Here is a 23,195-nt window from a genome sequence, read left to right as displayed (position 1 = left end):
TGAAAATGAAAACCTTGTGATCAAAGTAGGAAAATAAGGCTACAATGATTCTATATAAGAGAATTTATTCACAAAACTCTATCTCATGCCACAATCACTACTCATGAAATACCTGATCAACTGTTATTGGGCCAAAGGCTTTCGTGTTGAAACAGATAAACAGCTGCCAGTGAAACAATTAAGGCAAGAATTGCCCCCAAAAGATGCTTTGACTTTATCAGCTCCCTTGCCTCTATTGTTCTCACGGTTTCAGACTTGGAGTCCTCGCCGACAGCATCATTTGCAGAAATGGCAGTTTCGACATCAGTTGCACGAACAGGTTCTTCTTTTAATGGCTCTTCCACCTGATATAAAGATACAAATCAGAGCATATCTTTACAGCATCATTTCTTTCCAGAAATCTTTCTATGTAGAGGGGAACGGAAAAGTTTCTTGAATAAATTATGATTGACATATTTAATCCTATATAAGGACTAATCTAAATAACCAAGGTTTGGCCAGATATTTATATTGATCAACAAACAGTAAACATTCTATGAAAAAAAAAAACAAAAAAATTCACCAATAGAACGACTCTAACCACTCCTACTTCATCCATACAAACCCGCGCGTGTGCATAAACATTGACAGAAAAGCTCAAGGCCTTGCCAAGAAATCCTATAGTAGAAAAGAATTTCTTTTTGCATTTTTTTAGTGAGAGTCACCAGGGCGCTCTTCATTAGTGCCAGTGGCAAGATTAATTATGTTTGAATCACTTTCAACCATGACACCAAAAACAAAGAGATGCATAGAAAGCCAAAGTTGTAAAACAAAAATTTCAAGGATCACTTGGTGCCAGGGGAGCCCTGATAATATGCATGATGGGTTTCTAGAGGTGTTTAATTGAAACTAGATTTCTTGATGCAACCTAGGGTTCCAAAACCCAGTTCGGATTGCTTATGGGCCCACCCGAATAATAGAAGACTCAAATAAGAGGATTGATGGCAAAACTGTAATTACTTTGAAGTTTAAAGAGAAATGGCAGAATTATAGATACCTAGAATATGAGAAGTTTAATAAGGTAGATGATAAAGAGAGGAAAAGATGGGAATTATAATTTAGGAAAAATTTCACGGACACCCCCTGCAATTTGGCCTAATGACATAGACACCCCAAAAACTTTCAATATTTTACGGACCAACCCTGATGTTATGAATTTTTTTTTTTTTTTGGTGAATGTGATGTTATGAATTTATTACTACTAAGTCTACTCCGTTAGGTGTTTACAGTTAAGTGATGATGTCATTGGGTTAACTCTTTCTAAATGATGAAACTACCCTTACAACAGGGTGAACTTACCATAACACCCTTATTTCTCTTGTCTCTTCGCCCAACCCACCATGGAACCATGGAAGGATTTCAAAGTTCGCCAATGTGCATAATCCTACCCACTGTACTCACAAAAGGTAAAGTAACACAATTTCCAGAGCTATCACTGCAGAGTGCAGACTGAACTAATTGATCCCTCCAAAATTTTCACATGAGAAGCCCCAAAGAACATAAACCCAATTCAAACCAAGAGTAGAAAATTCCCCCGAAACATCCAAATAACAAATAGAGCATTGATTTCAGGATCATAACCCAGCATTCAAAATCCTCCAGCAGAGGACTGTTTGAACAAATCCCAAATTCAACGCAAGAGCTTGTTGATAAAAAAAATAAGGGCATACCCAGTGCACAAGGCTCCTGCCACTGCAGGGTCTGGGGAGGGTCATATTGTACGCAGCCTTACCCCTGCTTTTGCAAAGAAGCTGTTTCCAGACTTGAACCTATGACCACTTCGTCAAAATGGAGCAACTTTACCGTTGCACCAAGGCCCGCTGGAGGATGAACTGTATATATATATATATATATATATATACACACACAGAATCCTCACAATATCAAATCAGATCGCATTCAGCAAATAATAGAAAGACCAATGGGAGAATAACCAGTTTGCAGCAGCAGGATTAACAGAATCAGCAAGGAGAAAAAAAAGGTTACAAGAGAACAGAATAGGAAAGTACAAAAATAGAACCATCGATGGGAGATTTGTTGGGATATCAGCAAAAATGACCAATAACCATAACAGAGAATAAAAAGTCAAGGCAGATCAGAAACCAAAAATCAGTACTTGCTGAAGTCGTGGGGATAATATGATTCAACGATAACCACAACATCAGCCAGAAGAACAAATCGCAGAACCGAGAACTGATTGCGGCAGAACAACCCTGACAATAGTATTCAATGATAACCACAACATCAGCCAGAAAAGAAGGGGGGGGGGGGGGGGGGGAATCGCAGAACCCAGAACTGAGTGCAACAGAACGACTCTGATCTCCCTTTCAAGAATCAATTGGATTTCAAGTGGACATCTCATCGATCAGATCCCAAATCTCTCCCAAATACAATTAGGTCTCAGAACCATATCAATCCCTGTTTTTGATTTCACATATCAAGGGAATATATCATGAAACCAAGCAAGAGCTCGTCGATGAAGCCCTCTACTACGGCATCCAGTCCTGCCTCAGGTACGCCATGACTCTCCCTCCCTTCCTCGGCATTGACGCCTCCCTCGTCTTCACCATAACTCCGGCGACTTGAAGAAAGGTTAGGGTTTCTGTTGGTGAAGTGAACAAAGGTATGAACCAGATTTTGGGGGTTAAAATGGACATTTCAATTTTTAAGCTAATGGTGCTTAAAGCCAGGGGGAAGGTTGATACATTGAAAGTTTTTGGGGTGTCTGTCATGAGGCCAAAATGCAAAGGGTGTCCGTGAAATTTTCCCTATAATATAAAGAACAAGGGTTAAGTTGGAACAAACTAAAATAAGTGGACAAAGCTGAATAATATAAAGAAGGGGGTTTAAAAGAGGAAATCAACCATTAAGAGATAATAATGTAGGGTGGGGGGAAAGCATAGTTGTCAAGGCGTCGCCTAGGTGTCCAGGTGCTTTGGTCGACTAGCCACCTAGGCGTCCAGGCGTTTTGGTCTCCTAGCCATTCAGGCACCTTGGTCTCTTAGGCATTCAGACTCCTTGGTCGCTTAGACGGCTGCCTTGGTCACCTAGTTGTTGTCGCCTTGATTTTGGACCCTCTCCAACACCTTGGGTCGCCTAGGCACTGTGACAACTATGGGGGGAAGTCATCTTCTACCTTGAGACTAACCCAGGAGGTGGAATCAGCTGCAGTTCAGAAGAGAGTACTCCTTTGTGGGTTCTTTGTTGGCTCCAAAATTTCAACAGTAAGTGGATATTGAAGATCTCTGTTGAATGCCCATCATTATCAGTCCAAGTACAAAACCAGAGAGAGGTATTTGATGTCTGAAACTGCAACTGGTGGAGGGCAAATCTGAACTGAAACTGGTTTTACAATTCACTACTACAGCACGGTTTGGGGCTAAGACTTCAAGTATTAACACCCTAGGGTAGGTAGACAAGTCCCCAAATTTCAATCCAAACTGATAAAACCCCAATGAGTTCGATTCCAAAGTTCGGAAATGCCAGTATTCATTACACAGAACAAGAGAAATAAGTAAAGAAGAAAGAAGAAAGAAGAAGGCAGGGTCTCGCTGGAAAGAAAGAGAAAGTCAGAGAGAAGGATCGCACAAGCCACACCACACAGGCACTCAAAAATTCAACTATTCAATTCATTATCCATTCTATCTGTATCATCGGTTATAAGCCAATATATAAAGAAAATTCCAAACAAGAAATAGAAATTAACTCAACTAAGGAAACTATCATCTCCCTACCTACATAGTTATCTCCTACCATATAAAAACCAAATCAAATAATTAGAAGATTACATATCACTCTGATAAAGAAATATCTAATTTATACTACCAGACCCAAATCCCGATTTGGGCCCGGTTCTTGGTTAGAGCTCTCAAACAAGTTCAGCCCAATCCAAAGAACTCCTCCTGCATCATTTCTACCCATCGTTTAGGGCAGAATCTGGTCCATATAGACAAAAATTAGAGAGAAAGTTGAGGTCAAGCCAGAAAAAAAATCTGCATCTAGTGTTTGTCACCTGCTACAGCTGCACCTTTTCCTTGTTTATCTTTAGTTTTCAATCTGCCATCAAGATCTATAAAGTTTCTGGATTGTATCAGCTTTTAATCTCTCCAGCTTGGCACATTCTTGGACTTGAATTTGATTAATCAACTCATTCTGATTTCCTATGATCACTTCTTTGTCGTTGAAGACAGATTCTAGAAACCACCTCTATCAAACTTTTAGTAGCACCTTACAGAATCTGAAACGATTTAGCTTGTTCTTGCTGTAACTATAGAACTGCAGAGAGGTCAGAACTTGAAGATCCATTACTGTTCATTGGAAGCCATACCCAAGGGAAGAATGAAATGGATAAAACACCCAACTGTTCGGGAAATTGTTATATTTTTCTCGAAAAACAATGAAAAGAACGAGAGAAGTGGACTGATTTGACGATTCTACAGACTCCAACCTAACCTACATAAAGACTCAACTACTCTCTTTACCAGAATTAACCTTAACATTACTAAACAGGGTTATAATGGTCCAAAAACATAAGAAAAGTTGAAGACATTACAATGTGGATCCAAAGATGGGTAACAATATGTTTTGTATGAGGGACTGGAACTAGACTTCTAACCATTGATTTGGGCAGAATCTGGTCCCTTTAGACAAAAGGAACCAGAAAGAAAATACTGAGTTGAAGAGAGAGAAAATAGAGGGAGATATAGGTCTTCATCTGCTACTAAGTGCTGCTCCTGTTGCCATCTGCTTCTGTTGCTTCTTCTCTTCTCTGAGTCCCCCTTTAGGTCTCAACCTTCCATCAAGATCTAGAAATTTCCAGTTGATTTCAGCTCAGTGTTCTGCCCAGATTTGAACCATCTGAAACCCCTTTCCTTGATTTCCTTATTTCAGTCCTACGTCAAAACTTTTCACAGTTGGGATAAGGTCAAGTTGAGTTGAATTATCAAAACTTTTCTACCTTATTTAACCTTTTAATCTGGACTGCAACAGCTCCAATTGAATACACACGGTCTTTTCATTCATCCAGAACTTCTCCAAGGATTGTGGTAGAATTCTTGAAATTCTGCCCCACGTTACAAAAATTCCTTAAAGTTGACCTCAATATCAAATCTGGTTGTACTCCATCACTTCAAGGATACGAAGTGAAGAAGGAGATTCGACCACCATGACTACTCCATAAGATGTCCACATCCTAACAATTTTAAACACATTGGCTATGGTTTCTTATAACTAGGGACAACTTCTTTCCTCCAAAGGGATGTTCCTAATCATGGTTGTCAAGGAGACTAGGCGACCCAAGGCGTTGGAGGAGTGCCTAGGTGACAAGGCGCCCTTGTAGACATTGCCTAGGCACCCTAGGCATGCAGTATATGACTATATGTAAAATAAGTATATAAAAATGATAATTTTACATATTTATGCTTATATGCAACATAGAAGCCACATTGATGCAATATGATATAATTATGCTTGTAATGACCTAAAATGTGAAGACAAACATATAATAAATAAAGTATAGGATATAATATAAAGCATATTCATCGAAAAACAAAGCAATAAACATAAATCAACATAAAACTCGTGAAGGGTCAACAAGGCATGTTGTCGCCTTGGGCCCAAGAAAGAGCCTGGACACCTAATCGATGCCTTGACAACTATGTTCCTAATAGGCTCAAAGCAGTTTAAAGAAAGTGAAGGTCAGGAATGTCACAGTACTGAATACAAATACACTGAGAGGCTTATATGCAACATAGAAGCCACATTGATGCAATATGATAAAATTATGCTTGTAATGACCTAAAATATGAAAATTAACATATAATAAACAAAGTATAGGGTATAATATAAAGCATATTCATCGAAAAACAAAGCAATACAACAAGGCATGTTGTCGCCTTGGGACCAAGAAAGAGCCTGGACACCTAATCGGCACCTTGACAACTATGCTCCTAATAGGCTCAAAGCAGTTTAAAGAAAGTGAAGGTCAGTGTTATAAAATCAGAGATGAGTTAATAAGACCAGAGATTAGAAGAAGAAGAAGAAAGAAGAAAAAGAGGAAGAGAAGGAGTCCACGCAAACCCCAATGGAGGAAGCGACCTGCGGTAGAACAGAATGTTCTATTGCAGGTCAGCCAAGGATATATTAATAACCAAATAAGAAAAATACTATAAGGACAGAACTCCCCCTACATAAACTAGTACAATGAAAGACTAAAATAAATAAAAGAAAAGACATATCTGCCCCTATAAGCACGAATTTCAACATTCCCCCTCAAGCTGGAGTATATATATCACCCATGCTCAGCTTGTTACAACAAGAACGAAAACCAGGAGCAAACAAGGACTTGGTGAACACATCAGCAATCGGATCAGATGAAGTGACGAACGGTGTCTCAACCAATTTCTTCAAAACGGCGTTGCGAACAAAGTGACAATCCACCTCATACGCTTGGTCCTCTCATGAAAGACCGGATTACTAACAATATAGATGGCTGCCTGATTGCCACACAACATCTTCATAGGGGTTGGAACTAGAAACCCCATCTCAAGGACAGATCTAATCCACATCAACTCCGCAGTGATATGGGCCATAGCTCTATACTCTGCTTCAGTACTGGATCTGGAAACAGTGGTCTGTTTCTTGCTTCGCCACGTAACCAGATTTCCTCCGAAAAACGTACAATAACCTGTAGTAGATCGACGGTCATTAGTTGAACCTGCCCAATCTGTATCTAAGTAGGCGACAAGCTCCATATGTTTAATTGGGCAATAAATCAGCCCCCTCCCAGGGCTCCCTTCAAGTATCGAAGAACCCGAATGGCTCCATCCCAATGAGACTTACAAGGGGATTGCATGAACTGGCTAAGAATCCCAACAACATAAGAAATGTCTGGTCTAGTGACAGTCAAATATAACAACTTTCCAACTAAGCTTTTGTAGGAGTGAACGTCCTTAAGACCCTCACCATCATCAGAACCAAACTTGTGATTAGGATCCATAGGAATATCAACTGGTTTTACAGCAAACATACCAGTTTCAGTCAAGAGATCTAACACATACTTTCTTTGGGACAGGCCGATTCCCTTTTTACTTCTGATAACCTCAATCCCAAGGAGATAGTGAAGCTGACCCAAATCTTTAGTCTAAAAATGCTACTGCAAATAATTCATCACCTCCTTGATCCCACTCTCATCATTTCCTGACACAATGATGTCATCAACATAAACAACCAGAACAACTAATTTCTCTCCTTGGCGGCAAACAAATACAGAATGGTCTGTGAAGCACTGAGAAAAACCAAAACCAGTAACAATGGAACTAAACTTCTCGAACCATGCTCGGGGAGACTGTTTCAGCCCATAAATGGCCTTGTGCAGTCTACACACACGTCCACTATTCTCCCCCTGAGCAACATACCCGGGAGGTTGCTCCATATAGACCTCTTCGAGTAAGTCACCATAAAGAAAAGCATTTTTAATGTCCAAGTGTCCAACTGGTACAAAGGCCAATCAAAATTTACAGCCAAAGAAATAATGAGGCAAACAGAATTCAGCCTAGCCACAGGTGAGAAAGTCTCAAAATAATCAACACCATAGGCCTGGGTGTATCCCTTAACAACAAGGCAGGCTTTTAGCAGCTCAATAGACCCCATCAGAATGATACTTAATAGTATACACCCACTGACACTTTACCAGGTCTTTACCAGGAGGTAAATCCACCAACTCCCACGTATGGCGAGTCAAAAAGGCATCCATTTCCACATCCATGGCTTGCTTCCAAGCAGGGATAGCGAGAGCCTCAGTGTGGATGCGAGGAAGGGTATAAGTGGACAAAGAAGTAGCAAGACTAAGATGGCAGGGTGGGAGATGAGATACAGAAATAAAATGCTCAATGGGATAGGCAACTAAAAATTTCTGAGTACATGAGCGTTTACCTTTCCGAGTGGCAATAGGGAAGTCATCAGGATCCGGATTAGCCGGTAAGTCAGGAAGAGCCGGTAAGCTGGGATCACCACCAAAGGTTGAGGACGGTACAGGAAGCGATGTAGAGGGACCGGTATTATCTGTATGGACCTGCCCAATGCGCCTCTTGCGCCGATACACCTGTACTGGAGAAGAGGATATGGGGACAACAACAGGAATAGAAGGAGGGTCAGACACCGCGAATGGATCACTAGGCACAGTAGGTTGATCAGAAAAATAAGATGTACCTTCAAAGAAGGTTACATCCGCACTAACAAATGTCTTACGAGTTAGAGGGTCATAACACCTATACCCCTTTTGAGTCCGGGAATAACCCAAAAATATGCACTTGGTTGATCGAGGGTCCAATTTATCACCAGGGAGATGAAGATTATGAACAAAGCAGACACACCCAAAAACTCGAGGAGGCAGGCTGAAAATCGAAACACCAGGGAATAAAATCGAAAGAGGAGATTTATAGGCCAAAATAGACGAAGGTATACAGTTAATCAAAAAACATGTAGTAAGAACTGCATCAGGCCAAAAATGTTTGGGCACTTGCATATGCAGCATGAGTGCCCGGGCAACCTCAAGTAAATACCTATTTTTCAGTTCCACTACTCCATTTTGTTGAGGAGTATAGGAACAACTAGTTTGATGAATCATTCCATTAGCAACATAAAACGAAGATATCTCAGTTTGTACAAATTCCAACGCATTATCAGACCGAAAAATCTTAATAAAAGTATTAAACTGAATCTCTATTTCATTTCAAAAACTTTGAAATACATGTAAAAATTCAGACCAGTCCTTCAAAAGATACAACCATGTCGTTCGGGAATGGTCATCAACAAAAGTGACAAAATAACGAAAACCATGTCTATTACTTGCACGACAAGGAACCCACACATCGCTATGTACTAAAGAAAATAAGGACGGACTACGGGGCATAGAACGAGATGGATAAGTAGCACGATGATGCTTACCCAACTCGCAGCCCTCACACTCTAACCTATCTAAAGAATTAAACTGTGGAAATAAAACCTTTAATCTAGACAAAGACAAATGTCTAAGCCTGCAGTGCCATCGAAAAGGGGACCCTCCACCAACAGTAGTAGCGGTAGTTGAAGCAGGCGGAGCAGCACCATTCAGATAATATAGTCCATTTTTCTCACACCCTCCACCAATCGTCTTCCTCGTGTGAAGCTCCTGAAAAATACAGTAAGAAGGGAAGACAGTTACAGATCAGTTCAAATTTTTAGTAAGTTGACTAACGGAAAGAAGACTTAACGGAAATTGAGGAACAAGTAACACAGAGGAAAGGAAGAGGTTAGAATTAAGACAAACAGTGCCATGCCCAGTAACAGGGGTGGACGAACCATTGGCCACAATAATGGGAGGAGTGTGAGAGTTAGATGAAATACTACTAAAAATGGAAGACTTACCAGTCATGTGAGCCGAAGCCCTCGAATCTATGATCCAAGGTGTGGAGGTAGTGGAAAGGAAGGCACCGATGTACCTGCATGGGCCAATGTGGCAGCAGAGGTGGCTGAACCAGAAGTGGAAGTGGATGTCTCAAGACTCTTGATACGGCGCATTAGCTGCTGCACCTCATCACAAAGGTTAGTGGATGAATCTCCCACGGCTGAAACTGATTTAGTGTCGTTAGGTGTAACAAAATCAGAACCATCTTCAAGAGTCGCATGATTGGCCAAGTTTTGAGCCCATTCAGGCTTCCCATGCTTGGACCAGCAGGTATCAACAGTATGATTAGTCTTCCCACAATAAGTACACAGCCGGGCAGCCTTGTCAATATGCTGTCCACCAGAACCACGACCATCAAATCCTCGTCCTCCCCCTAAACCACGGCCTCCAGTAGTAGTAAAAGTAGAATTTTCTTTGGGATTGGTGTCGGGTTTGGAACTAGGGGAACCAATGCGCTGCAACCTAGAGTAGGTGTCATCCAAAGTAGGGACAGATTCACCAGCAAGTAGATGCCCTTTGATATTCTTCAAACTCGGATTCAAACCAGCCAAGAACTTGGATACAAAAAACTCATTCCTTTGGGTCTTTAACTTCTCAAAATCAGTAGTAAGCGGTTGGAACATATTTAGTTCTTCCATCATGCCCTTAAAAGTACTGTAATACTCCTGAAGAGATTTGTCGGATTGCTGAAATTGGAATAATTTCTCATAAAGGTAAAAGATACGAGTCATACTCTTCTCTTGAGAGTATGTCTCCATTAGGTCATCCCAAACTCCCTTGGCAGTGGTATGGAACATGACATTGGCAGCGATATCCAGCTCCATGCTGTTCCATAACCGAATCAAGATAATAGCATTCTCCTTCTTCCAGGTACTGTAATCCTTAGAATCTGTTGGAGGAGGATCAGAAGTGATGTAGCTAAGTTTGTCCTTAGCTATAATGTAGACACGGACAGCTTGTGCCCAAAGCAAATAGTTGGAATTTCCCTTCAATTTAATAGAGGTTATCTGAACATTGACATTATCCATGGTTGTCTTTGTGTCAGCCATAATGAGTGGAAAAAAAAAATGTCTTAAAAACAGAACACAGTAAGGGCAGTAGCACTAATTCAGGAAATTCTTCAAACACTTGGTAGGCAGCAGCAATTGGTTCTGGAAGAAACAACCAAGGAGCAGAAATTCCTTGAAGAAATAATGAGTAGCTAACTTAGCTAACTCCAGTAGGTAGAGGGGCAGAATACACTAACAATAGGGTGCAACAGTATGTAAAACAGCAGCAGGTCCAGAAAAGCCGAGAAAACCAACCAACCAGAAGATCGAGATCAGGATGTTGGGAAGGAGACCATAAACTCAATTATGCAGCAGAAATAGTACACTGCAGTAGCAATCGACCACTATAAATAGTTCACAAAACACACAACTTCACAGCTGAACACAGAGCTTCAACAACCAGCCTCCCATATGAGATCGATAGGTGTTAGGGTTTTCTCTGGAGATCGATTCTTGCAATATTGGTTGTGGTTGATGTAGACATCCAATCAGCAACTAGTAGCAGGTAGATAGTAATAAAATCACTCCATTAATTATTGATAGGAGTGGAATTAAATCATAGTAGAAGCAGCTATGGGTGGCTGCACACCACAAGAGGAAATCGAGAAGAAGAGGTCAGCAGAAAATCAAGGGGAAACTCCAATCTGATTAAGAGTGCTCTGATACCAAGTTATAAAATCAGAGAATAGTTAATCAGACCAGAGATTAGAAGAAGAAAAAGAGGAAGAGAAGGAGTCCACACAAACCCCAATGGAGGAAGGGACCTGCGGTAGAATAGAATGTTCTATCGCAGGTCAGCCAAACAGAACTGCCCCTACATAAACTGATACATGAAAGACTAAAATAAATAACGGAAAAGACATATCTGCCCCTATAAACACGAATTTCAACAGTCAGGAATGTCACAGTACTGAATACAAATACACTGAGAGGCCAACCATGTGGGTGTCGTTACAGATTAAACAACCCATTCTATAATAAATGAAGTATTGGTCGATGTGCAAACTTAAAAGAATAAAAAAGAATTGGTCAATGGTTTTCTAGTCATATGTTGCGCATATATAGAATTTAACTGGATAAAAGCATTTCAATATGATTAATCACCTAACTATGCATCCTTTCCATATTATGCAGTAGCAAGTCTTCAAAAGGAGAAAAGTCACAACAACATATCGGATAGGGGTTTCAGCAGCCATGCCCGCCAGAACGTGAACCAGGAAAAAGAAACGGTGCATGAGGCTCAGTTTTAACATCTTCCTTGGATTTACCACCAGATTATGTAGCTTTACTTTTGAATTTTCTGGTCAAAACTCCTCCAGCCCTATTAGCAGAAGTTGCAGCAGCCATTGAAGATGACCCAAGAAAAATCAAAACTCTCAAAAACCCCAATTGCAGAAACAAAAGAGCACAGTGAGACATACAAGGTGAATTCATCAGAAGCAGACCAAGAATGATAGCCGGTGTGCTGAAACAACCAGAAGAAGAGCAAAACAGCAAGATCCAACCGAAAAAGCAGAAACCCCTCTTTTTTTTTTTAAACTAAGGTTTCATAGCTTTTTTTCTTTCTTTCTTTCTTCTTCTTCTTCTTATTGTTTTTCTAACTAGAGTTTCGAAGCATATAAAGAGAGAACATATAAGGCCAACCAAGGATCAGCTTTAAGCCTTATATTGTTTGCGCGTAGCATGGATGATTTAAACAGAGACATTCGCTATGAGGTTCCTTGGTGTATGCATTTTGCTGATGATATTGTTTGATGGATGAGACAAAAGCAAGAATTAATGCCAGGTTAGAGTTAAAGAGACCAACCTTGGAATCAAAAGGTTTTAAGATGAGTAGAAAGAAGACGGAATATATGGTATGTAACTTTAGTTACAGCAGGACGGATAATCAGGTGGTGAAAATTGATGAGGGAGATTTCGCAAAGTGATTATTTTAGGTATCTAGGATGATATAGAGGATGATGTTTCACAGAGAATCAAAATAGGATAGATGAAGTGGAGAGGTGCATCCGGAGTGTTGTGTGATTGATGTATTCCTTTAAAACTTAAAAGGAAGATTTTATAGGACAATCATACGACCGGCTATGAAATATGACTCGGAATGTTGGCAGTTAAGAAGCATCATATAGATAAACTCAGTGTACCAGAGATGAAGATGTTGGGATGGATGGGTGGCAAAACTAGGAAGGATAAAGTAAGGAATAATCATATTAGAGTTGATTTGGGAGTAGCTCCGATACAAGTAAGCTATAAAATGTTGTTTGAGGTGGCATGGCCAAGTTCAATGGAGGCCTTTGGATTCTCCAGTACGGATGAGCGATTTTATTCAGATTGAAGGAACTAAAAGACCTAAAATGACCCTAAGATAAGTGGTGAGAAAAGGCATGCATAGCTTAGGCCTTGTATCAAGTATGACCTCGAATAGAGTTGATTGGAGGGCAAGGATCCATGTAGCCGACCCCATTTAATGGGGATAAGGCTGCGTTGTTGTTGTATACAAGGCCAACGAAAGAGTGTCCCCAAGAAAAGGTCTAGAAGGCTAGAAAACAAAGCTAACAGAAGGAGATAGTCAAAGTCCATAAAAAGGTCTCATGACCAAACCTGAAAGATACTAATGTGAAGTAGATTCCCACAACAGATCCTGGGTTTTATTACCTTTCCTGCCAAGATCATTCTCAGCGTCAATGGCTAACCTCAGCTTCCACTGAAAAGATGTCCAATGGACCACCCTGGTGGTGATCCTAAATGACTTCTCAAAACTGAATCCATCCCGAAATAACCAGGAGTTCCACTCCTGCCAAATGCACCAAAGCAATGTAATCGATAAGGACATTGATGCAGACAGCTAGCCTACATTCCATATTAGGAAGATCAGACTGGTTGCTCCACAGGTCCAATCTGAACTATTTTCCTGATAAAACAGGGCTGAAAGGGCTAGCTGATTTGTTGATTTCAACAGCCTGTGATAGAGAAACAAAGAGAGAATAAAGAAAAGAAGAAAGAGAAGAGACGGGCTGTTCTGGGACTGAACAGCACCCATGAATAGTAACATAAACAGTAACTTTAGAAGAAAAGAGGATAGAGGAGAAGAGAGGGATAGTAGAGAAGAGTCCTCACAACTCTCCATTTTCACTAAAAGGGTATCTTCTTCATTAACTATCGATTGGGGGTGTTACATGAACAAAGAGAGAATAAAGAAAAGAAGAAAGAGAAGAGATGGGGGCTGTTCTGGGACTGAACAGTACCCATGAATAGTAACATGAACAGTAAGTTAGAAGAAAAGAGGATAGAGAAGAGAGGGGTAGCAGAGAAGAGTTTCCACAACTCTCAATTTTCACTAAAAAAAGCAACTTCTTCATTAACTATCGATCGGGGGGACGGGGTGTTACATGTATTTAAAGATCCAAAACAAATAATAAAAAAATCCTCATAATATCTAGTTTCCTAAAATAAGTACACTTAGAAACTAATTTTGAGACTCGCATCTTGCTAAACTTCTAAAACCCCCAAAACAGAAACTCAATCTAATTAGGGCTCTACTTAAGAGAAAACTCTAACAGCTAAGAAATGGGCCCCACAAGATCCCTATAGCAATTTCTATTAGATAACTACTAAATTGATCCTAGAGTCCTAGAGCCCCACTACTAATACTAACTACTTAATTAAAATACTAATTTCCATACACCCCTTTAGGCCCTCATTTTTGGGCTTTATATTTCAGCCATTACAATGAAAAGCCAAGGAATTAAGAGCCCATACCCCCATAGATATTAAAATAAAGACCAATTTTTTTACCGGTCCTATATTATTCCCCCTCGGTTCAAAAAAACTTCATCGAGTTTCGAAGTAGAGGAGGATTCAACACACAATCAACAACCATCCTCCTTGACCCAAAGTTGACAATCAGACCACAATCCAACAATAGAATATCAATGAGAAGAAATTCATTGTTGAAGTCACTACTTGGAAACACGAACTCAATTAGTTCAATCAAAAGATCAACCAGTTTATGCTCTTCTACGGTTTCTTTTCAACAATTGTTGTCATTTCTTCCCCTATCATCGGCGGAAAAGATCAACCATCTTATGCTCTTCCACAGTTGCTCTTCAACAATTGTTATCACTTCTTCCCCTATCATCAGTGGCTCATCTAGTTGCTCTTCCACCCAATGTTCAGTGAGCGATACAAACGCCTTGTATGGAGCCATAGTATCAACAGCCAGATTTAGGTAGCTAAGGTAGGTAGGCTATGATACTTAAATTGATGCAGCCAACCAAGCTAGATTCTAAATTAGGAATCAAAGATCAGATCGGCTGGCTCCATAACCCAGATCTAAATTATTTTCCTGATAAACAGAGATGAAAAGACTAGCTAGTTTGCGGATTTCAGCAGCCTGCAATGGGAAAGAAAGAGAAGATATAGAGGTTGTTCTAGGACTGCAAACAGTACCCATGAACACTCACCTAAACAGTAACTTTAGAAGAAAAGATGAGGAGAAAGAGTGATAGGAAAGAAGAGTTCTTACAACTCTCAATTTTCACTAAAAAAAATATCTTCTTCATTAACTACCAATTGGGGGAGGGGGTTACTTGTATTTAAATATCCAAAAAAATTATAAAAAAAACAGAATCCTCCTAATATATAGTTTCCTAGCATAAGTAAACTACATTAGAATTATTGAACCAAATCTCGGTCAAAACTGCAGATTTTGACCGAGATATCTTGGTTTTGCAGCTGATCAAGACGAGTTGAAGGGGGAGTTTAAAAAATGCAATGTTTCAACGAGTTTCGACCAGTTTCGACCCTGTTTTTCGACCATATTTCTGTAATTTTGCAAGTTTCAACCTGAACACCTATATAAATTCAATTATCCCATCAAAACTTAAGGAAACCTAGCTCGAAACCAGGACAGACACTTATTTATGCCTGTTAAGTGGATCTGAATTAGAACTCTATGCTTGGATGATTAATGCATCCTAAGCACTTCTATATTTATAATTATAATGAATAATTAACACTTAGTACATTAGCAATGTGGGACTAAACCACATATACCGAAATAACAAAATAACAAAATAACAAAATAAAGAGGGTATAAGGGTCAGAATACCCCCACGGTATTCTGACCATATATCGAACACTCCCCCTCAAGTTGGAGCATATATATCATGCATGCCCAACTTGACTAGATAGGATGAAACAGCTTGCTACTCAGTCCCTTAGTGAACACATCAGCTAGTTGATCAGTAGATTTTACAAAGGGAACACAAATGAGGCCGGCTTCAAGCTTCTCCTTGATGAAATGTCGGTCAACCTCCACGTGTTTAGTACGATCATGCTGGACAGGGTTATGAGCAATGCTAATGGCGACAATAAAGCATCATAGGAAGATGGACAGCAACACCGATATCCTGCAATAATCCTCTAAGCCACAGAAGTTCACAAATGCCTTGTGCCATTGCACGGAACTCGGCTTCAGCACTAGACATTGCCACAATATTCTGCTTTTTGCTACGCCATGTGACAAGGTTCCCACCCACAAAGGAACAGTAGCCAGAGATAGATTTCCTGTCAGGAGAACCAGCCCAATCGGCATCAGTATAGGCTTCAATCTTCAAGTGACCATTGGGAGATAGAAGGATTCCCTTTCCTGGAGCAGACTTTAAATACCTCAAAATACGACGGACTGCATCCATATGAGAGGAATAGGGATCATGCATGAACTGACTCACCAAACTTACAGCAACTGCAATGTCAGGGCGTGTGTGAGAAAGATAGATTAGTTTGCCCACTAATCGCTGATAAGCACCCTTGTCAACAAGCTCACCCTCTTTCTCCCTAAGTTTTGTAGTAGCTTCCATAGGAGTATCGGAAGGATGACAGCCTAGCAGCCCTGTCTCAGTCAATAGATCAAGGACATATTTTCTTTGAGAAAGAATGATGCCCTTTGAAGATCGAGCAACTTCTATCCCTAGAAAATATTTAAGAGGACCAAGATCTTTGACCTCAAACTCACGGCCGAGAAGAATTTTCAAATCCCTGATTGCAGCATCATCATTACCAGTAACCACAATATCATCCACATAGACTATGAGAAGAGTAACCTTGTTACCAAGCCGTTTGATGAACAAAGTGTGATCAGCATTGCTCTTCTTGTAACCTGCTGAAATCATAGCCTTATGAAATCTGCCAAACCAGGCCCTAGGTGAAATCTGCCAAACCAGGCCCTAGGTGACTGCTTCAAACCATAAAGGGCACACTTCAATTTACAAACCCTGCCCTTAGTCCTGTCATCAGAAAAACCTGGTGGAATATCCATATATACCTCTTCCTCAAGCTCCCCATGGAGGAAGGCATTTTTGACATCTAACTGCTGAAGATCCCACCCAAGATTTGCAGCACAAGATAATAACACCCTGACGGTGTTGAGCTTTGCCACTGGTGCAAAGGTCTCCTGATAATAAACTCCATAAGTCTGAGTGAACCCCTTTGCAACCAGACGGGCCTTATACCTATCCACCGAACCATCAGCCTTCTGTTTAACCACGAAGACCCATCTACATCCCACTGGTTTTTTCCCTGGAGGAAGAGCCACAAGATCCCACGTATTATTTTTGTGAAGTGCTCTCATTTCTTCCAACATTGCTGCCTTCCACTTTCCATCTGTAGATGCTTCCTGCCAATTTCTAGGAATCAAGATAGAGGAAAGAGAAGATACAAAGGCACGAAAAGAGGGAGAAAGAGAGTTATAAGAAACAAAATGAGATATAGGATGTAAAGTGCAAGTCCTAGTACCTTTGCGAAGTGCAATAGGTAGGTCGGAGTAGATGGATTACCAGGAGATGTAGGATCCGTGTCCGGAGCCGACAATTGGATGGGTACGGTGCTACAATGGGATGCATTGCCCCTCGTGGATCTCCCCTTGTATAGGTGATCATGTTGGAGTTGTCAATTCTCTTCGAAATTCACCAATAGTTCTCGGGTAGAGTCGCTCCCCCGGATAGGAACATTAACACCACTATTTTCTATGGTCTCCCCTGTAAAGGATTCCCATTAGGTGAAGGAGGCACGGCCGAGGTGGTTGGGCGATCGCCAAAGTAGGATGGGAAGCATCCACAAAAGGTCAGGGTAGCAGCCGTGGGTGGTAAAGAAGGCTAGGCAGCCGCCAGAGGAACCTCAGGTAGAGGAATCTCAAAGGACACATCTTCACTAGAACTCTCCCTCTGAAGAGGTGGCGAAGAATAATAAGAAAGGGACTCATGGAAAATAACATCCATACTAACCATGGTACGGCGGGAAGGGGGATGGTAGCATTTATAACCCTTCTGGGTCGGTGAATAACCCAAGAAAATACAACGGAGCCCCCGAGGCTCAAGTTTTCCTGGAGATCTTGTATCCCTAGCATAACACACACAACCAAACACCTTGGGCGGCACAATAAAGGAGGAATTACCCAGTAAAATATCAGAGGGGCTACGGGAGTTAAGAACCCTAGAGGGTAGCCTATTGATGAGATAGGCCGCAGTGAGGACCGCATCCCCCCAATACTGAGACGGGGCATTCCTCTCAAACATCAAAGCCCTAGCCATTTCTAACAAGTGGCGATTTTTTCTTTCCGCTACACCATTCTGGGCAGGGGTATCAACACAACTAGTTTGATGAATGATTCCATGATCAGTCAAATATTTTTGAAATTGGGATTCTGTATACTCTGTTCCATTATCACTTCTCAATACTTTAAGAGTAGCCTGGAACTGAGTTTGGACCATTTTATAAAAGTGATGAAAACATGAAAAAACTTGGTTTTTTGTGTGCAAAGGATACACCCAGGTGTTCCGAGAATGACAATCAATGAAAGAGACAAACCAACGATGAACAGAAATAGATGGTTTACGACTAGGACCCCAAATGTCAGAATGCACTAATTGAAAACAAAAAGAACTCCTTTTATTTGAAATTGGATAAGTTGAACGTGTCTGTTTGGCCAGAACACAAGCCTCACAAAAAAAATCATCCTTAGTACGAAGGGTGACCAAACGAGGAAATAAATGAGCTAAAATTCCTAAAGGGGGGTGACCTAACCGAGAGTGCCACTGGGAGAGTTCAGAAGAGACCAAGGAGTTCTGATGCAGCGGAGAAGGTGGTGGTGGAGAGAAGCGTCCGTCATCAAGCAGGTACAGTCCACCGTGCACTTTACCCAATCCAATCGTCTTCCCAGAGTCCAGATCCTGAAACACACAATGAGAAGGGAAAAAAATGACTTTGCAGTTTAGATCACGAGTAATACTACTAATTGAAAGAAGGTTAGTAATAAAATTAGGAATGTGCAAAACAGAAGACAAAGGAAGAGAGGAAGTGCAGTTGATGATTCCTTTTCCAGATATGGAAGAAAGGGAACCATCAGCCACTTTGACCTTATCTTTCCCAGAAGTGGGAGAATATCTGTGAAACAGACTAGAGGAACCGGTCATATGATCTGTAGCTCCAGAATCTATGATCCAAGGATGGGAAACCACAGAAGCACAATGACCTCCAAATGAAATACCTGACCGGGCAAAGTGTGAACTGAAGGAGTGAAGAATTGGCGATGGCTGATGTAGTAGAAGCGCGCGGAAGACCTTAGCATACGTAGAGTGCACTGTAGATCATCCTGGGATAGACCAATGTCGATGCAGGAGCTGCGATATGATCTCGATCCGATGGGCCTTGGTCTTTGTCTTTATCTTTGTCTTGGCACCCTTTTAGCTTCAAAATCAGCCGGTTTCCCATGAAGTTTCCAGACTTCTCCTTGGTGTGGTAAGGTTTGTGACGATACTCACAAACAACAGACCTGTAGTAGAATCACCAAGAGAAGCAATGCCACTAGGTGCAAGAGTGGCGGGGGCAGCACTGGAGAGCGATCTGTCGAATAGGAGGGTGCAACATGGCAGCCCTACGGTTTTCTTCAGAGGAGACTAGGGCATATGGCGACGTTAAGTGTGGGAAAAGGCTTGTGACCCAACACTTGAACCCAATCTGATCATACTCCACATTTAATCCTGCCAAGAAATCATAAACCCCGATCTTGTCCATGTGTTGCTTATAAGAAGTAATATCTGCACTGTGTACTTGGGTGAAAATCGGAAAAATGGTCCAATTGCTGCCAAAGGCTGCGCAAGGTAGCATAGTATTTGGAGCATCAATTCTCCCGAGTAGTGTGAAGGACCTTCTTCCCGATTTCATATACCAGGCATCATTGCTAAGTGTCCATAAGTCTCCTTGCAAGCGCCCAAATTTCAGGTCAGTATCAAGGAGAAGAAAATTGTATTGTAGATCTGTAACCATAGAACCAATCAAGTAGGACATAAGAACTCCATTGTTGACAAGCCACTTGTCTTGAGCAGCCCCAACCTCGAGGGCATAGCAATGGATCCCCTAATATGACCGTAAGGCTACGCCAAGAATGGCAAAGGAGGCGACCTAGACCAAAGTAGGTAATTGGTGCCATCCAACTTGATTGGATTTGGAGAGAAAGTATGATACTCTGGTTTGCTGTTTCCATCACCAACATAAGTAGCGATCGAATCCACGAGTCACCCATGGAGACAAGTGAATAATCCCAAATCGGAGAAGAGGGTCATGTGAAGAGAAAACCAAGAACACCTCCAAGTTAAGGGGCTGAAACAAGGATGAAAGCCCTCTAATAATGAAGGAATAAGTGTCTCCAAGAATCAGCAACAGCAGCCAGAGAAAACCTTGAGATCGATATTTTCATGGTTTTGAAAAAAACCCTGAAATTGCTGAAATCGATAAGATGATGTGAGGCCTGAAAAGTGACTGTATGAGGCTGAAATTGCAGTCGAAGGACACTTGAACAGATGTGAAGCACTCCTCAAAAAATCAGAATTAACTGATAAGTGGAACCCCAAGATTGACAATTGTCAGGGTTTTGAAAAAACCCTGAAAGTGTGAAGAGATATCGATCTTGAGGGCTAGAACTTGATGTAGCTTGATGTAGGTGCTGGAATACTGATCTGCCGCAGGTCTGAAGCTCCAATATAGTGAACAAAGTCCTTGTAATATAGTGTGAATCTGTCCAATGAAGGCTGAAGTCTTCAATATTCGCAGCAAAGGAGGGCAGCACCTTATCGATCAATTCTTCATATCATGAAGTGAGGTAACAAGGGAGGGCAGCAGCTGGATCAATAGATCACCTCATCAGTGCTGCCCTATGGGACAAAGAAGAACAATGCAAAACAAAGGAAAGAAGAGGAGAGAAGAGAACAGGAGAGAGATCGAGAATTAGAGAAGGGGAGGGAATCGTGGATGGTTCTAATTCATAACCAGTTCTGATACCATGTTAAGTGGATCTGAATTAGAACTCTATGCTTGGATGATTAATGCATCCTAAGCACTTCTATATTTATAATTATAATGAATAATTAACACTTAGTACATTAGCAATGTGGGACTAAACCACATATACCGAAATAACAAAATAACAAAATAAAGAGGGTATAAGGGTCAGAATACCCCCACGGTATTCTGACCATATATCTAACAATGCCAAATATCATTTAAGTAAATGTTTTAACATTTACTTAAGATATTATTCATAAATAAGCAAATACACACCCCTATTTGAATCTGTTATGAAAACAGGGTATCGGGATTAACGCCAACACTAGTCAGCGCTAATCCCGATACGCCTTGGGTGTTAGGTAATTTATTTTTTTTTGTTTTTCCTTTTTTACCCCTAAGTGATTATTATATAATGAATGGAAGTAGGGAGTCCCAATACATCGTTGTGACTCCCTAGAGTTGCAGCAACACTCTTCTTCTTCTTCTTCTCCCTCTTTTATTCTTTACATGGTATCAAAGCAAGATCCTTGGTTACTGCTACACATTCCGGTGTCTGAAATATAAAAAAATCTACCACCATACAACAAGTATTTGTCATATTTTTGTTTAAAAAAATAGTTTTTGGGAATAGTAATTATACCTGAAATAGTTGAATGTAGCCAAATCTTCCACGTAAGCAGCAATCAATCTCTTCATAGTGATGTGGCAACCCCCAATAGTATATCCCAGTAGTATTGAGTGATGATGTGGCAAAGAATCAAGAACCAAGATTTTCCCCTCTTCTCTATCGAGTTTATTTTATTTCGAAGTCTGGGTCGAGTTTGCGTCTTATATAGGGCACTTTGTACCATTTTGGTGGGACGGTACAAAAGTACTTTGAAATTTTGGTCGAGATTTTCCAAATAATGCATGTTTGAGATTTCGCACCATAATTCGTCTCAACAAGCTCAGGTGTTTCGAGATCTCGGCAAGATTTAGAACTCGGGTGGTCGGGCCCCAAGAAACAAAGATATACATACTGAAAGAGCTTTAGGAAGTGTTGAACACTCTGGAACTCTCTCTCTCTCTCCCTGAAACCACTCTTAAATCCAAATTCAATGAACTGTCACCTATTTCGAAGCATGGAGGCCATGGCCCAATGGGATGCCTAGGTATACATTGCTGTGACAATGGCACGGGGATACTCTACTCTTCCATGAAATCCCAACAAAAGAAATATACACGCAATGCACAACAGTTTGTTTACACAAAGGAGTAATGCACAATGGTTTGTTTACATAAAGGAGAAATGCTAGCCCCACAATCTTGTTAGGAGCACAAAGGCTATGGCCCAAAGAATTGCCAGATGATCATAATCAAATACAATGTGCAGCAAGCATCACTCTCTAACTGGTCAACTAACAATTATATAATGTGATTCTACAATTATAAATAATATGACTAAATGAGCAAAGTAAGGTAAGCACAATGAAAATCCCACTCTAATATACCTACACATTAGTACCATGTCTGATGGCATATTATTCATTATGTATTCTTAGATTACTTGAAGTTAAGAATTAGGGAGGAAGTGCCCAAGAATCAATACATCTCACATGCTATTGTTGCCAATAAGGATCTTTGTCCTATAACATTAACCGATCATGCTTCTAATTTCAATCTCTGGAACTGCGAATCATAAAGCATAAAATATAAGAAATGAAAAAATATCTTACCTGGAAACCGGTATCAGAAGATTCCACAACTGCTTCTTTGGATAGTTTGGTAGAAATTGTAGTAACCAAACCATCCTTGGAAACAGGAGGTTCTCTATTATTTTCATTCCCTTTGTTACTCATCACTACAGAAACACCCTTTGTCCTCAACAACTTCACCAAATTCTTGTTCTCACTTATTAATGACGATATCTGCATATACCAGCCAAACCATATCTCAGTTGAAAGACTAGAGAAAAAACACTTTCAAGGAACAGATAGAACAGAGCCTTTAATTTCATTTGTGACATTCTTCATATTTAGAATCTGATTTCCACAACTAATTTTTTGTATATCAAATGTAAATTATACAGTTGCATTTCATTGAAAAAATTCTCAGAAATAAGGGGGAAGAAAAATATCATCCAGTTGTAAAAGGGTATATTTATACATATTTTATATCAAATTCTTGTCTTGCATTCTCTAGGCCAATTGGCAAAACTGATTCTCTCTCAGCAGAGCTGAAGGTGTTGATTCATGAGTCATTTGATTAAGTGGTTGAGGAACATTCAACTGTGGTGATCAGTGGATGAAGTCTAATGCTGCTGTCCTTGTAGATGTTCTCAT

General features: G+C 40.6%; 1 protein-coding gene across 1 annotated transcript in view; it reads right to left on the bottom strand.

Moving 5' to 3' along the window:
• LOC122645818 (WPP domain-interacting tail-anchored protein 1-like) overlaps positions 1-23,195 on the bottom strand; it is a 40,715-nt gene continuing 17,520 nt past the window's right edge. The window contains exons 4-5 of the mRNA XM_043839188.1: positions 22,586-22,781; positions 1-340 (exon numbers count right to left, since the gene is read on the bottom strand). Of these exons, the coding sequence (XP_043695123.1) occupies positions 117-340; positions 22,586-22,781 (420 nt within the window). The 3' untranslated portion in view covers positions 1-116. The remainder of the gene's footprint in view (positions 341-22,585; positions 22,782-23,195) is intronic.

The sequence above is a fragment of the Telopea speciosissima genome, chromosome 11, assembly GCF_018873765.1.
Source record: "Telopea speciosissima isolate NSW1024214 ecotype Mountain lineage chromosome 11, Tspe_v1, whole genome shotgun sequence".
NCBI lineage: Eukaryota > Viridiplantae > Streptophyta > Magnoliopsida > Proteales > Proteaceae > Telopea > Telopea speciosissima.
This window is presented reverse-complemented; position numbering and strand designations above follow the sequence as displayed.